Source organism: Alosa pseudoharengus, unplaced genomic scaffold (genome assembly GCF_046254945.1).
Source record: "Alosa pseudoharengus isolate Yale_2024_CS ecotype anadromous, Long Island Sound unplaced genomic scaffold, YU_APseudo_1.1 YU_APseudo_1.1_scf_3, whole genome shotgun sequence".
Classification (NCBI taxonomy): Eukaryota; Metazoa; Chordata; class Actinopteri; order Clupeiformes; family Clupeidae; genus Alosa; species Alosa pseudoharengus.
The window spans coordinates 787,491-805,408 of record NW_027468718.1 but is presented as its reverse complement, the minus strand read 5'-3'; the positions used below and the strand labels follow the sequence as shown (position 1 = coordinate 805,408).

The following is a 17,918-nucleotide window of genomic DNA, read 5'->3' as shown; positions in this document are numbered from 1 at the left end:
ACAGTGCAAAGGTTAGGATCAAAGCAGGAAGACCAGTCTCAAAAATGAAGGATGGTAAGGCTAGTGTAGGCTACTGAATGCTACTTAGTATGACAAATAGCCTACTCATGACTAACTGGTAACGTTAGCACTGGTCTGTCACAAACGTGGACAATTCAGGGATTTGGTGATAAAACATTTTCGGAAAGTTATGCGTTGGTATAATCATCCAAGTTATGCCTCAACTAAACAATTGTTAAATAATGTTCTTGTTGTTAATATGTTCTTGTTTTCACCGTTCTAACTGTATCTGTATCTAACTGTATGTATGAATGTTTCAGACCATGATGCATTCCTTTAATGACGTCTTCAATAACATTTGCCTTTCGAGTATAAATTCCCACTTAGCTATAACAACCTGTCTTTAAATTATAGCAATGTGGCTTTAAAAACAATAGCATGTTACAAATAACCACATTTAAGGTCTATTTTTAATCGTAAATAGTTATATGGTTTTATAAAACAAGTGTCTATTTTTAGTATTATAGACTTTTTTGCAAATGTATTACATTGAGCAAAACCTCCAGACTTTCCATAATTTTGCACATCTGGAAAACAGTATTTCATAACTAGACCTACATATCTTCCCTGACTTCCCAGACCTAAATTTACATTTATTTACATTTACATTTATTAATTTAGCACTATTATCCGAAGTGACTTGTATATTTAAATTATATTACAAAGTCTATTGTCTCTGGAGGAGTTTGGTGTTAAGTGCCTTGCTCAAATGCACAATGGTGGAAGCCAAGAATTGAACCCACAACTTTTCTGGCTGCTGCATGCTAGCCTAGCTCCTTAGGTCAGACCCCCCCCAAGAATGTCAGAACAGCATTTATTGCACAACATTGCCAGTTGAAATGCTACATAGTACATACTGCTGCTATAAATGTGTCTGGATAGGCGGCCTACATACTTGTTCACATATGTCACCAACACCATCACAACCTCACATTTGCCACTAACACCAATCAAGCGGACATTTCTTCCACCGTTATTTTTTTTAACCACCGGCCGCCACCGATGTGTGTATGTGTGTGTGTGTGAGAGAGAGCGGGAGAGACAGAGAGATCTGTCGGTGTGTGTGTGTGTATGTATGTATGTGTGTGTGAGCATGCATGTGTGCACCTGCATGCGTGTGTGTGTGTGTGTGTGTGCGCGTTTGTGTGTGCATGCGTGTGTGTGTGTGTGTGTGTGTGTGCGCGTTTGTGTGTGCATGCGTGCGTGCACCTGCATGTGTGCATGTGCATGTGTGTGTGTGTGTGTGTGTGTGTGTGTGTTAGGGCTGCACGATATATCTAAAATCTATCGTTATCGCGATATCAACGCTTGCGATGGACATACTGCAAAGATGACTTAATTTACGATACATTTTGATACATTTTCTGTGCCGTGCGCATTCCATATGATGTATTCACATTCTGAATGTCAACATATTTTACCAAACCGATGCTGTCATGCTGCCCTAGAAGCCCGTCCCCTACCAGTTTAGGTGTGTGGTGTCTTAGGTGTTGAGGCAGGAGCTAAGTCGTGATGGCTGAAGATCGTCCCCTACCAGTTTAGGTGTGTGGTGTTTTAGGTGTTGAGGCAGGAGCTAAGTCATGATGGCTGAAGATAGTTAGTCGAGCAAGGTAGGCTACACTTGGGTGAAGAGGAATTGGTGACTAAAGGAAAAGCACGTCTGTTATATAGAAATATTTTGGTTTTATAAAGGATGCCGTGTTACAAACACAGCGCCAAATGCGTCCTTCTCCACCGTGTTAAAATAAACAATTTCTTTCGTTGTTGTTATAGGATCAGAAGATAGCCTATCTATTTTTCACTGTAAGGCTTGTATTTCATGATTTGCATTTAGCAAAAGCCCCAGAGAGCAGCAGAGAGGTAGTCAGGATTCGTTATTTGTAAAAGTTGTTTAGCCTACTTCGTTAGCCTGGACTGTGCGATCGCAGCCACTTACTTTCACTTTCCGCTTCCCTCGTAGTCGGCATGCCGGTAGCCTAATAACGTGGGATGCGCAGCGTATGAGGTTACAGACTGGGCTACTTAAGATTTTAAATGAGTGACCGCCCCGATATAGCTTAAGTAGGCCTAGCAGCGAAGGCTGGCAATGTGGAATATTCCGCTGGTTGGTGCACAAGTGTTCATATTGGCTGTCTATCCGTCTTTTACGAGGATTTTCTTGGAGCACATCTTCCACACAACTTCGATAGCCTAGTCAGTAGGTATCTTAGCTGTCCACTTTCATCAGGCCATATAAAGCCTAGGCTACAATATACTGCTCAAAAAAATTAAAGGAACACTTACAGATTTTCACAATTGTTAAAACCCATTTTTTGAAACCTTCCACCCTTCTCTCCATTCTCAAACTACATTCACAGAATGTCTGACAGTTCTTGCAAAATAAAACACTCGCCTTAAATGTTTTTCTTATGCTCAGAACCAAACAGTGTCAGAGCACCAATCCAGTGTATGATTGAAGTGTCCCCTTTTGAGCAGTATATTTATATTGTTTATGTAGAAAATTATACATTTATTTCTGTAATTATACATTTACCCTCCCCCCCACCCTACAGTCTATGCTAGCAGCAAGTAGAAAGGAGAAAAACATTAAAAATTTAAATATTGCAAGTTATATCGTTATCGCAGTACTCAATAATGTTATCGCATATCGCATGTTTTCCTAATATCGTGCAGCCCTAGTGTGTGTGTGTGAGAGAGAGAGAGGGAGAGACAGAGAGATCTGTCTGTTTGTGTGTGTGTGTATGTATGTGTGTGTGCGCGCGTTTGTGTGTGCATGCGTGCGTGCACCTGCATGTGTGCATGTGTGTGTGTGTGCGTGTGTGTGTCCACCTGCATGTGTGTGTGTGTGTGTGTGTGTGTGCGCGTGTGTGTAAGCAGGGCTCTCAAGTTTTGAAGTTTGCAAGGAGTGAGACTTTGTTTCTCAGGGGGGAGGGTGGCCGATGCCACGCCCCTGCCCCCTGATCGAAGTACATGAAAGTCCTACGTCTGCTTGAACTACTCGTGGCACCACGCCCCCTCCCCCCGATCAACAGACCCACCCTCCCCATGTCCCATCGACCCAGCTTCATGAGAGAGCACAAATTCCATTATTTCAAACACACTGTTTTATTTATTCTAGAACCCTATAGTAAATAATAATAACATAAATTATAATAATAATTTCACCCAAATGGGCCCTTTAAACAGCAGTGGCTCATTCTGCTCTAAACAAACAGAAAACAACCAAATGAAAAAAAAAACCATTTAGCCCCAAAATGGTCTCTTGAACAGTGGTGGTTCTATCCGTGTGTGTGTGTGTGTGTTTATGAGTGATGTTGTGTGTTTGTGGCAGATTTTGATGCCTTGATGACTGATACTGGGGGCTCCCATTTAAAGCACTGTGTTTCAATGTCAGCCATTTTCACAGTCATGAGGCCATCCTTAAAAATATTCTTGTTTGCAGTAACAGCCAAAAAAGGTAGGTCAATATTTTTTTTTTCAAGATTCAAAGTAAAAAAAAAAAGTACAATTTTGGTCATGGTGATTACGTAGGTATGAATTTAAACAAATGTGCATATTGTGTAGGGCTGGGACAACGCGTCGACGTAATCGATGACGTCGACGCAAAAAATACGTCGACGCAAAATATGAGCGTTGATTCGTCAAGCATAACGTGTGCTGCTAAATATTTTTCATTTTACACCTTCAGTGTTTTCCATACGTTGACTAATCTGCGGCTGGGCACCACGAAATCAAAACCGGCCACCACACATTGATGTTCTATGTTGTAGGCCTACTATTTAAATTAAAGATAAGATAAAATAATTTCATTGAGCTGCACTTTTTACTCACACAGCCTTTCCTCGCCCCGCCCGCTCTCTCTCGTAACGAGCCCGCTCCTCCTCCTCCTCTGCATGTGCATTTAACAAAATATTCACGATTGTTAAAGGATTGTTGTTGCCACATAGAAGCACTGCATAGAACACAGTGGGCTAAATTGCTATTAAATCCGCTTAGCATCGTGACCATGCTGCACAAATTTGTTCAAAACTGCTGCATTAAAGTTAAAGTAAACTCTGCTAAGGTCTTATCACAACATAGTACATTGAGGAGACTAAACTAAGTTAAGTTACAGTATGCAATCAAGCAGTATCTCAAAGCTAACGTTAGAATACTGTTTGGATGTCAAGTTTAGCATGCTTCCTTGCAGCTGCTTGTATTCGTTACTCATGCAGGGCTTATTTTATTGACTCTGAATGTTTGCAAAATCCCGATGTAAATGGAAAAGTGTTTTCCAAGACTCAAAAGTGCTTGTCCAAAGGAGAAGAATGAACCGTCATTTGAACTAACTACGTTATGTATTGCATCCACACATCAGCAGCCTTTTAACTGTGTTAATGTTAATGGCAAGGATTCCTACACGAACGTCTTAAAATGACAGGCACTCAATTAGACATACACTACTGAACTTAATTGAATGCTACCTCTGACTAAGAATGCTACCTCTGACTAAGAATGCATTACTTTGCACTTGTATAGTCTTTTATTTTTGAATCTTAAGAGCAATAAACATATATTGCAATGTTAAAGAATTCATGTTTTTTTCATTCAGTTTTTTTCATTCATGTAAATAAACATGTATAAGTTGCTATTAGTGAATTAATGGGGAGATAATCGAATCGAAATCGAATCGGACTGAAAAAATGAATCGTTAGATTAATCGATGCATCGAAAAAATAATCGCTAGATTAATCGTTTAAAAAATAATCGTTTATCCCAGCCCTAATATTGTGACATAACTGACTGGGTCCTCAACCCGTGCCTTCAGGCGCATCACTGCAAACCTCAATCTGATGCAGGTTATGTAGACCAGCCTTTCTCAAACTTCTTTGACCTGAGTCCCAGTCATGGCAGACTTTGGGGTCATAGGGCTCATCTACACGTACCCAACCCCTCCCTCCAAATCAAATTGTTATTACCATCATCACAATCATTATTATGCCTATATTGTTATACATGCACTTTCACTTAAATGTTTTGTGACATGCACATCAGAGGACTGCTTTACTAATGTAAGATAAAATTAGTTTCATTGCTTTTGCATGGTTGCATGATGCTTGCATAAGAAAAGAAATACTTCTCAAAACAGCAACAATTATATGGGTGCTATTGTTTCCCTCATGCAAGCATCATACATTGGTAGGAAATGGAGAAAAAAATACATGTTTTTTAATGAAGTTTAATTTGAATGCCTGAATGTAAGGATTCAGGAAACACAATACCAGCTTTTTTGGCGAGCAGATAGGTGTAAAATCACTGATCTGTTGATCTTTAACAGATAGAAAGAAGGCTTCAATAGCTTTTGGCCACGTTATATTCAAATTTGAGTATACAATACTCAGTGCTATACAGTGTATTATACAGTCTCTGCTCTGTTTCTATGGAAGTTCCAAAAATCAACGTTGTTCTATTAAGTGTCGTTAAACAATTAAATAGCATTCAACAGGTTGAAGCGGAGCTTTGATACCAAAGTTATCAATTAATTTCAATTTCTCTCGCGCAGACGTCTGCATTGAATGAACGCTCATACCACCACTTTATTGTATGGCTCCATGTTTAATGACATCGATAGCAGAAACGTTTGTTTTCTTTTTTTGTCGGTCCGCGGTATCTTGATCAACTGTGCAGCAAATTATCAGACGAAGCACCGGGCCTAATTTCACTCCACGACTCCGCGGACCAGCAGTCTCCACGTTGCGGACCCACATCAAAACAAAACTATTTCCTGATTGGTTGAGAAATCCTATTTTCTGATTGGCCGATAGTAACTGAACAGCAGCTCTCTGAGCTGAATGAGCGCACAGACAGCAACGTTGTGTGACACGTTTGTAAAATATAGCCCTTAGAAATTTCTGTGCGGGCAAGTTAATAATGTCTCGGAGTGAGAAATGCCATGTGTGGCGTGTGAGCGTGTGAAGTCATTGAAATGCGTGTGTCTCACGCTCAATGCGTGAGACTTGAGAGGTCTGGTGTAAGTGTGAGCTCACTCACCGTACACCAGTTTGGGGTTTATGTTCCTCAGTTCCTGGATCATATCAACAACCCTCTGCAGGAAAGACTCATCTCTGCTGTAGCCTGAGAACATACACACACGCACACACACACACACACACACACAAAGCCATTAGCTAATCAGACTCCCATTCCCAAGAATCAGCCAATCAGACACAACTCTCAGGCCAATAGCCAATCACAATGGGCTGCCTCCACTAAAAGGTGGCTTTGAGACTGATGGTGTAGGAAGTTCGCGATACATTTATTACAGAAGCTGAGCACTGTGTAAAACGCATTAACCTTAGTGTAAACACTGTGTAAACGCATTAACCTTAGGGTAAACACTGTGTAAGACGCATTAACCTTAGTGTAAATGCATTAACCTTAGTGTAAATGCATTACGCATTAACCTTAGTGTAAACGCATTAACCTTAGTGTAAACACTGTATAAAACGCATTATCCTTAGTGTAAACACTGTAAAACGCATTAACCTTAGTGTAAACAATGTGTCACACATTAACCTTAGTGTAAACACTGTGTCACACATTAACCTTAGTGTAAATACTGTAAAACGCATTAACCTTAGTGTTACAATGTGTCACACATTAACCCTTAGTGTAAACAATGTGTCACACATTAACCTTAGTGTAAACACTGTGTCACACATTAACCTTAGTGTAAACACTGTAAAACGCATTAACCTTAGTGTTATGGTTATGGTTATGGTTATGGTTATGGATTTAGCAGACGCCTTTGTCCAAAGCGACATATAAATACAAAACAACATAATAATATTTAAAAATGAACAGGGAACAGATTAAAATCTAGGTCAAATATAGTAAGGAGAATAGTTGTAGTACACAATAATATCAATTCAATCAATAGCCTAATAAAAAAGCAATGTAAAAAAGGGGAAAGGCAATAATAAAAACAATAATGTCAATTCAATCAATAATATAAAACAATAACATGCTAAGACTACATTAAGGAGAATATCAATAATAAACAATAATGTCAAATTAATTAACAGCCCAATTAAAATAAAACAACATTATATAAACCATAACACATAAGCGCTTAAACAACTAAGTATATGTTGAATAGGAATGTCTTTAGACCCCTCTTAAACGACCCAAAACTACCACAGGAACGGAGACCACTGGGCAGTTCATTCCACCAACATGGAACCACTGAAGAAAAGAGTCTGGAATTAGACCCAGTTTTTATGACTGGTCGACACAACATACGCTCACCAGAAGACCGCAGTGGGCGGTTGGGGATGTAAGGCTTGATTATTGAATTAAAATAACTAGGAGCAGATCTAGTTAGTGTCCTATAGGCCAAAGTGAGAGATTTAAATTTAATTCTGGCTACTATAGGGAGCCAATGGAGAGTAAATGTTACAATGTGTCACACATTAGTGCTGGGCGGTATACCGGTTCACACCGTATACCGGTGTGTATTTTCGTTATAATATGAATTTTTAATATACCGCCATACCGGTGTATTTGATTACACAACGTTTGGAACGCTGCGCCGCGCGACAGTGTTTCAGACGGGACTTTTTTGACACGCACGTATGATGCCACTGCCAGGCATAGTGAGGGTAAACACAAAACACCTGAAGTTTTTCCCCTGAAGTATGACCCTTAAGGCTTAATTTATCCTTAGATAAGAGGTTTATTTAAGGGTGTTGCACAGAATACCTTAAATTGTTTCTTTAGTTAAGGAAAAACGTTAAGGGATACTGCATTGAAAGGGATTTACCATCACGAAAATTCTATTGAGATTGTTCAACAGCTGTAGCTAGCTGGCTAGTAGGTGATGTCGTTAGTTAGCAACCCACCGAACACAGTGAAGTTTAAGTTGAGCTTATCATTCATCTCACCTTAAGAATATTCGCTGAAATTATCCAGGTAGCAAGTAAAGCATGTTATAGACATGCACTGAGCAATACTAGCTGGCTAGTTAGAAATGATCCTGACTGTCATCAGTGCACCAAAACGAACTTTTTTGTTAATGTTTTGCCTAGCGAACCGAACCGAAGCTCATGGCAGGCTAACAAGACATCCACATCCACATGAAGTTAACGTTAGCCTACCACTAACGTCATGTAAACCACACAATAACAATAAGGCATGTTTCTGACAGGCCTATTTGACAGAGTAAGCATATTAGCAGAAAGGTTTCATTTTAAATTGTATAATTTTCAAAAAAGTATAAAGTTGCACTACTTTTTGTATTGGTTTTATAGGCTACAAGATGTTTGTGAAATTTGCACAGTAAAAGTTCTGTATTTTGACTGCAATTGTCTTTGCATTCTGATTAGATTCTTCATTAGAATCATGAGTGGCTCTTTGTAAACAGCATCATTTTCTGGGGCCATGCAAAACTGCATTACCACCAGTGTTTGTGTCATAATTCCTGGGGGTGCACATCAGTGAAGACCTCTCCTGGACCACCAACACTGCATCACTGGCGAAGAGAGCTCAGCGCCGCCTGTACTTCCTGCGAAAACTCAGGCGAGCAAGTGCTCCACCAGCCATCATGACCACATTCTACCGAGGCACCATTGAGAGCATCCTCTCCAGCTGTATCGCTGTGTGGGGCGGAAGCTGCACTGAATACAACAGGAAAGCCCTGCAGCGCATAGTGAACACAGCTGGAAGGATTATTGGTGCTTCACTCCCCTCCCTGAAGGACATTTACACCACCCACCTCACCCGCAAGGCGACCAAAATTGTGAGTGATGCAAGTCACCCCGCTCACAATCTGTTTGATCTACTGCCCTCTGGGAAGAGGTACAGAAGCCTGCGCTCCCGCACTACCAGACTCACCAACAGCTTCATACACCAAGCTGTTAGGATGCTGAACTCTCTCCCTCCTCTCCCCCCTCCACCCTCAGCTACATAACATCCTGGACATTGGACCCACAATGGCCGCCTGCACCACTCCACTTGCACACTTGTACACTTTGCAACTTGTTGCTGTTGTCCTGAAAACACAACACTTCTGCTGCTCTTACATAACTTGCACCACTATGCCACTTTATTTCTTACTTAGGTCAAACAGAACTACCTCAGCCTCTTATTGGCCTGACTTTGCACTAGTATTTTATTTTATTGACTGTCTATGCACAATTTCAACCACATTTTGCTGCTCTTATTTTTTCATTATATGTGCCCTCTTATTTACTTATTTACTTACTTTTTTGTTTACTTGAATGTTATGTTTGTCTGTGGACTTAAAATTGGTAAAATATGTCTTGTCTCCACCGTGGGATAGTGAGAAACGTAATTTCGATCTCTTTGTATGTCTGGAACATGTGAAGAAATTGACAATAAAGCTGACTTTGACTTTGACTTTGTGTTGCCACAGTTACCTTGAAAAAGTAATCTGATTACTGATTACTGATTACTGATTACTCCTTTAAAAAGTAACTTAGTTACTTTACTGATTACTTGATTTTAAAAGTAACTAAGTTAGATTACAAGTTACTTTATTAGTTACTTTCAGCAGCTGCCGACAACACCCCCAACGCCTCAACATAAAAATGATAACCGGTTTTGCCAATACTCACTATACTGGAAGTGCATTTTAACAGCAATGTATAGCAGACATCCCAACCTAACCTACTTAGATACTGAAATTCAGATGTTTGCTCAATAATGTCTAAGTACACCAAATAAGGAAGGCCTATTGATAGAAACTGTTATAGTAAAATATGTAGATTTTTTTTCATGTAGCCTTGGCAACTAGCCATCTTGTAGCCTATAGGCCTGAATAATATGCAAATGAAATTACACTTGTTAAACTCACCTCAACAAGTCTTTTGAAATCATTTAACCCACCGTGAGCAATGCTAATCTTTTGAGACAATTGGGTACACTTTTGTGTAGTCTGATGTGAAATGGGTCTTAAATCTTCCTTTTTGAGGGGCACTGACGCTGCCATGACGCTTCTGTTCCTAGATACACTGACTGAACTGATTAATTATGTTTGGGAGAAAAGAGATATAAGCACTTACACTGAAAACTGATTGGTTGATTTAGCAAAACAGACCAGGATGCTCTCTGTCTTGGATGCGCTTCAGATACAAACGCACCACTCTCTCTCTCCCTCTCCGTTGTGTGCGCATTAAGCTATGCACACGCGATTTGAAGCAAAGATTCTAGAATCTTTGATTTGAAGTCCGGTCTGGCTTGCGTGCTCTTGTTCGCTCTAGGTTCCGGGAGATTTTATGTAATTTGCGGGCGTCAGGAAGCCGCTATCAATATGTGGGAGACTCACAAAACTTCGGGAGACTTGGGATGTCTAGCTAGACAGCACTTTGTCGCCAGCACAGAATGTACAATGTACCTTAATGTTGTCATGTTTAACTGACACAAACTCAAAGTAATGACTGATGAAATGTGCATCTCTCTCTCTCCCTCCATTGTTGTTTACGTTTGTGTCGCTGCACGTGAATTGTCCTCATGCTGAAAACGTGAGCATAGCCTCTACATGACATTAATACCCAAGACAAGAAGAAAGCAAAGAATATATCTTTTTATTAAGGAACATGACAAAAATAGTAACGCACAGTAACTTAGATAAGTAACTTTAATCTGATTACTGGTTTGTAAATAGTAGCGCGTTAAGATTACTCGTTACTGAAAAAAGTGGTAAAAATAGACTAACTAAGTAACGCGTTACTGGCATCACTGATTACCACTAGTGTGGAGTTATTCTACATCATGACAGTAAAATAGACCATCCTTAGTCGATGTAGTGCAGCAATTCCTCTCTCAACCTGTAGAAAATGCTGTGAACATCTGATTATGCATGGAAAAAAAATACCGTCATATACCATGAAACCGTAAGAATTTAGAAAAATACCGTGATATACATTTTTGGTCATACCGCCCAGCACTATCACACATTAACCCTTAGTGTAAACAATGTGTCACGCGTTAACCTTAGTGTAAACAATGTGTCACACATTAACCCTTAGTGTAAACAATGTGTCACACATTAACCTTAGTGTAAACACTGTAAAACGCATTAACCTTAGTGTTACAGCACGCTCCCTTGGGAAACCACCAGCACGCTCCCTTGACCACTAGCACGCTCACTTGACCACCAGCACGCTCCCTTGGGAAACCACCAGCACGCTCCCTTGACCACCAGCACGCTCACTTGACCACCAGCACGCTCCCTTGACCACCAGCACGCTCCCTTGGGAAACCACCAGCACGATCCCTTGACCACCAGCACGCTCCCTTGGGAAACCACCAGCACGCTCCCTTAACCACCAGCACGTTCCCTTGACCAGCAGCACGCTCCCTTGACCAGCAGCACGCTCGCTTGACCAGCAGCACGCTCCCTTGACCAGCAGCACGCTCCCTTAACCACCAGCACGCTCCCTTGACCAGCAGCACGCTCCCTTGGGAAACCACCAGCACGCTCCCTTAACCACCAGCACGCTCCTTTGACCAGCAGCAGTTCTGTAATAATTCCTTCTTCTTTCAAACAGGCTAGGGTTACACCTTTGCTAAAGAAAAGTACACTTAATCCAACTGATGTTAAGAACTACAGAATTGTCTCCCTTCTTCCTTTCTTGTTAAAGGTTTTCAAGCAAGTCTGTGACTTCTTATATCAGAATACCCTACTAGACCCTATGCAGTCTGGTTTCAAGAGTGGTCATTCCACTGAAACTGCTCTTCTGTCTGTTACTGAAGCACTGAGAGTAGCTGAGTCCTTCTACTAGACATACAGTATCTATAGCCTTTGATAGTGTAAAAAGGAGAATGTCATGGTTTACAGTATCTGAACTAGGAATTTCTGGGAAAGCTCTTGACTGGTTTGAATCTTGCCTTAAAGTGTGTTCTTTCAGTATGATTTGGCAGGGACAGGTATCAAAGTCTCATGACCTCACCACAGGTGTGCCTCAGGGATCAGTATTAAGGCCCTTACTTCTATTTACACCAGTTCTTTGGGTGAGACTAGTTGTCCCAATGGATTTGACTATCACTGCTATGTGGACGATTCTCAACTGGTCTTTCGCACCCGAGAACTTTACAGTTTCCCATCGGATTTCTGGATACCTTAAAGGAGCATTTCACCGCTGGATACCTTAAAGGAGCATTTCACCGCCGGATACCTTAAAGAAACCTTAAATACCAACACGACTTCGAGCTGCAACTAGCGGCAACCTTTCGAAATTCAGTGTTGGGGGTAACTAATTATAAAGTAACGGATTACTGTCATTTTGTTAACTTTCTGAGTAAGAAAGTGTAGCAATGCTTACAATTCAAATCAAGTATCTATTATTACAATTACTGGATACTTTGTTCCTTTTTTTGCTTCAATAAAAACACTGGCCTATACACAATTATTTGTTATCTTATCCTAACCCAAGATAAAAAGTTATTTCATTGTTATGTGTAGGAAGAGCACACACCACTTCTCCAGCACTACACTCTTTCTTTCACTATCATTCGATCTCAAGACAAAATGACAAATGAAAATCAGAAAAGGTTTACTGGACTTTCTTCCAAATAGGCCCACGACCATACGCAGTACACACACACACACACACACACACCCTTGCTGTCTCATATACTTTGCCAGTCAAGGTATCACATTCAAAAATAGGTGGTCACATTTTACAAAAATACTAATTATTGATTGGATGCTGCTGGAGAATACTTTTGGGCCTGCATGCTCCCCGTGATGAACATTTAGAAAAATAACCCCTTAAAGGATGACTTCTGGGGAATTTTGTGGAAACTAATTGATAAATTGACTTAAAATATATTATATTATAATATATTGATAGCAAACTACAATAAAGCCTATAAAAACCTACACAGGTTGTTACATTCAACTAATTTTAAGCAAGTCCATTGGGACTTTGATCTCATCACATACTACATCAAGGGAGTAAGCCTATAGCTCCTGAGCAAGCTTTGAATAATGTAAAGGTAACACCTGTTAAACTAACCTTAACATGACATTTACTGAGGGTAGAACATTTTAAATCTTATAGCCTAAACCTTATCTTATAACCTAAACAAAGCAACACTGTCAGGCCTATGTTTAACCTCTATTCTGTAGTCAAGGCAGGGGTAGCTCATTGCAAATACCCCTTATAACATGTGCATATGTTTACATGTTATATTCTTGTTTTTTCCCCCTTTCATTTAATTATATATTTGTTTGAATGAAAAGGCCTTCTGCCTTTATGGGGACTTTTAATTTGAAAAGGGGTTATTGTGATACTGTATGTAGGCCTAGTTTAGGCTATGTCTGCTGCTCTTACAGCCTTTGAAAACGCGATGGCGCAAATGATTACTTTTTTGGATGACAATGACAGCTGGTAGCGTAGACATACTGATAGCTTCAATGACGCATATTTATGTGGAGAGACAGTAGCCCTACCACAAATGGAAAACCTCATAGTTAGTGGTTTGAAAATGTAATACCTCATCAGATGACGTTTATTACTTTTTAATACTTTTAAATGGCCTTAAATTTGGCTAATTTCATTTACTACCTTTTAATACCTTTTACAACCCCACAGACACCCTGATATAGTCATATTGTGGGGCAGCCGTGGCCTACTAGCACTTCGGACTTGTAATTGGAGGGTTGCCGGTTCGAACCCCGACCAGTAGGCACGGCTGAAGTGCCCTTGAGCAAGGCACCTAACCCCTCACTGCTCCCCGAGCGCCGCCGTTGTTGCAGGCAGCTCACTGCGCCGGGATTAGTGTGTGCTTCACCTCACTGTGTAACTGTGTGCTGAGTGTGTTTCACTAATTCACGGTTGGGATAAATGCAGAGACCAAATTTCTCTCACGGGATCAAAAGAGTATATATACTTATACTTATATTACCTGTGTGTGAGTGTGTGCCTGTGAGTATATAGTCATATTACCTGTGCGTGCGTGTGTGTGTGTGTGTGTGCGTGTGTGCCTGCGTGCATGCGGGTGTGTGTATACCTGTGAGTATATAGTCATACTGCATGAGCTGGTTTAGTCTCAGTCCTTCATAAAGCACCTGCAGTTCATCAGCATTCAGGACTTGCCCCTTCCAATGCCCATAACCTGGAGAACAACACACCCACACACACACACACACACACACACACACACACACACACACACACACACAATAATCAAACAAACGTGCACAAGTGGAGATCAACAGTGTGATCTTTGTGTGTGTGTGTGTGTGTGTGTGTGTGTTTGTGTGTGTGTGTGTTTGTGTGTGTGAGGTATCAGTGTGTTTTTGGGAGGATGAGGGTGTGTGTGTGTGTGTGTGTGTGTGTGTGTGTGTGTGTGTGTGTGTGTGTGTGATCAGTGTGTTCTTGGGAAGAGGAGGAGGGTGTGTGTGTGTGTGTGTGATCAGTGTGTTCTTGGGAAGAGGAGGAGGGTGTGTGTGTGTGTATGTGTAACAGAGTTAGAAATGTATTTTAGTGTTTGTATGTGTTTTCTAGCATAATTAAGCAGCTTTATTGAGATTGGTGTTTTGGAGCCCCTTTTGGAGAAACGGTGAACTGCAGCTCTGCTACGTTTTGTCCTTGTGTTGTTGCCGTATCTGATCAGAAGCTTTGCATCGGGTAGGTTGACCGCATAAAGTACTCTTTGTTTTAATTTTGTAACTGTAAAATGTTGTTTAAGCTGAAAACTTCCAACATATCACCTGTATTATATTACTTACTACATTACTACATGTATTGCTAGGATATGAGTGCAATTCTAGCAAGCGGGATGCGACTGGTAGCTTGAGAGCAACGTGTTGGAGACCCATGGTGTAGGACAACGACTTTTCATTGGCAACAACAGTATCAAACCAAGCAACAATATAAAATATTAAGAGCAGCTCTAAATTGAGTTAAATGGAAACAATGTAGGCAATAATTACCCCGGCTAGGAGGCCAGCCTTTATTTATCCGAATCTGAGGCCCGGCTATAAATAGAATCCCGGCCTTAATTTGAGGATTTACTGTATGAACGCGTGTTTTAGGCATAGTGCCAGCCCTAATCTCTGACTGAACTTGTGCATTTACATAACAATATGTAATACATTTTCCTGGTGGTGACACCCCCGAACCCTCTCTAACGTTTGGGCTTAAGTACGAAAAAATGTCTGACCTGTCGCAAGTTCACCAACCGAGAGATCTCATTCCACAAGCCTCGAGCGTTCTGTTGTGGCTGTAGATGGACTTAAAAAATTAACTTTACTGAGGCCATCCTTAAAAATATTTTCGTTTGCCGTACCCCGACCGACCCTGTCAATTTAGAACCGACCCAAATATTTATTTTTTTCCCCATTTAGTCCGCCGACTTGCCGGTTGTAAACTTGCGTTAAGACCGACCGATTTTTTTTACTCTAAACAACCAATACAAATAAAATACTATTTATTTTAGTAGGCTTAAGTATTGTGAATATAAATTGCCTACATACAAACTTGGGCTCTCTTAAATAAAACCCTGTGGCGTCATCTCTACACCATTGGTTTACACATGTCATACTATGGCCTATACGCTTCGTTTCATTAACACAAACATCTCGACAACGTTATTACTTGGCAAGAAGTTCTGGAAGAACTGTGCCCAGATCTTTTCCCATCCTTTCTCCCCTCTAGTCTAACGGTGACCGTGTTGAAGAATTGAAATTGGTTGTGGTCTATTCAGCATTTCTAAAAATATGAGACCGAAATGTGAAGACTGCTGGTCCGCGGAGTCGTGGAGTGAAATTAGGCCCAGTGATTCGTCTGATAATTTGCTGCGCAGTTGATCAAGATCCCGCTGACCGACAAAAAAAGAAAACAAACGTTTCTGCTATCGATGTCATTAAACATGGAGCCATACAATAAAGTGGTGGTATGAGCGTTCATTCAATGCAGGCGTCTGCGCGTCTGCTCGAGAGAAACTGAAACTAATCGATAACGTTGGTATCAAAGCTCCACTTCAACCTGTTAAACGACAGTTAATAAAACAACGTTGATTTTTGGAACTTCCATAGAAACAGAGCAGAGACTGTATAATACACTGTAGTAGGCTACAGCACTGAGTATTATATAGTCAAATTTGAATATAACGTGGCCAAAAGCTATTGTAGCATTCTTTCGATATGTTAAAGATTAACAGATCAGTGATTTACGCCTATCTGCTCGCCAAAAGCTGGTATTGTGTTTCCTGAACCCTTACATTCAGGCATTCAAATTAAACTTAATTAAAAAACATGTATTTTTTTCTCCATTTCCTACCAATGTATGATGCTTGCATGAGGAAAACATCCCAAAACAATAGCACCCATATACTTGTTCTTATGCAAGCATCATGCAACCATGCAAAAGCAATGAAACTAATTATATCTTACATTAGTAAAGCAGTCCTCTGATGTGCATGTCACAAAACATTTAAGGGAAAGTGCATGTATAACAATATAGGCATAATAATGATTGTGATGATGGTAATAACAATTTGATTTGGAGGGAGGGGTTGGGTACGTGTAGATGAGCCCTATGACCCCAAAGTCTGCCATGACTGGGCCTTAGGTCAAAGAAGTTTGAGAAAGGCTGGTCTACATAACCTGCATCAGATTGAGGTTTGCAATGAGGCGCCTGAAGGCACGGGTTGAGGTCCCAGTCAGTTACGTCACAATATGCACATTTGTTTAAATTCATACTTACGTAATCACCATGACCAAAATTTTACTTTTTTTTTTTACTTTGAATCTTGAAAAAAAAAATATTGACCTACCTACCGACCCATTTTTTTATTTTTTTAGCTGTTACTGCAAACAAGAATATTTTTAAGGATGGCCTGAACTTTACAGGAAATGAACTGAATTGTGTTCAGGAATGCTTTACTCACGCGACTGCTTCAGAGAATGCACAGACCGAAACAGAGAATTCTATAAAATAGTGAAGAGAATGCACAGACTGTATAAAGTAGAGAATTCTATATTCTATAAAATAGTAAATCGTGAAGCATCTGCACTAGGGCTGTAACGATACACCAACCTCACGATTCGGTTTGTATCACGATTTTTGACCCACGGTTCGATACGAATCTCGATTTTTTTTTTTTTTTTTTTTGGGGGGGGGGCTAGACATTTTATTAAATAACATTTTAATAGCCTCCCTTAGAACACCAGAGGATTACAATATAATATATCTATTATTTTATATCCTGATATAAAAATATTTTTCTGAATGACTGATATTTATGACCGCACACTTTATGCAGATTAGCCTATAGCCTAGGCCTACTATTTTTTATTACAACTCTACCTCTTTAATTCAGCTGTCTGGTTGAAGCCTGGAAATGTTGTAAACAAAGTAGCATATAGCTTAGCCTATCATAGTCTACTGATTGGACTGTTCAGTTTCCCCATGTGTGTTTAAGTTTCAAGGTAATACTTGTTCTCCTTGGGACAGGCCCTTTTGGGAAACGTTGGTATTGAGATGATCAGTCAACTTCAATGCATGAGTTTTAAACAAATATGTGCAGCATGCTAATGATGCTAAGCGGATTTAATAGTAATTTAGCTAGTCGTCTGATCCTTGCTTTCACGATTGTGAATGTTTTATTTAAGTCGCGCGTGTTCATTGAGCAGGAGAGGGAGGGAGAGTGAGAGGGAGGGAGCGCAAGAGAGAGCGAGAGGGAGGGAGCGCAAGAGAGAGCGGGGCAAGGAGAGGGGGTTTACTTCTATACTGTTTGGTAAAGTTGCACACATAGTCTACAATGAAAGCAAGGAGAGGTATGAAATTATTATTTATTTATTTATTTGTTTTTGGACAACGTAGGCTACCGATAAGTAAAGCTGGAGT

At 40.3% G+C, this 17,918-nt stretch overlaps 1 protein-coding gene across 1 annotated transcript in view; it reads right to left on the bottom strand.

Moving 5' to 3' along the window:
* pdxka (pyridoxal (pyridoxine, vitamin B6) kinase a) overlaps positions 1 to 17,918 on the bottom strand; it is a 52,173-nt gene that overhangs the window by 21,841 nt on the left and 12,414 nt on the right. The window contains exons 3-4 of the mRNA XM_076262896.1: positions 14,077 to 14,181; positions 6,091 to 6,174 (exon numbers count right to left, since the gene is read on the bottom strand). Of these exons, the coding sequence (XP_076119011.1) occupies positions 6,091 to 6,174; positions 14,077 to 14,181 (189 nt within the window). The remainder of the gene's footprint in view (positions 1 to 6,090; positions 6,175 to 14,076; positions 14,182 to 17,918) is intronic.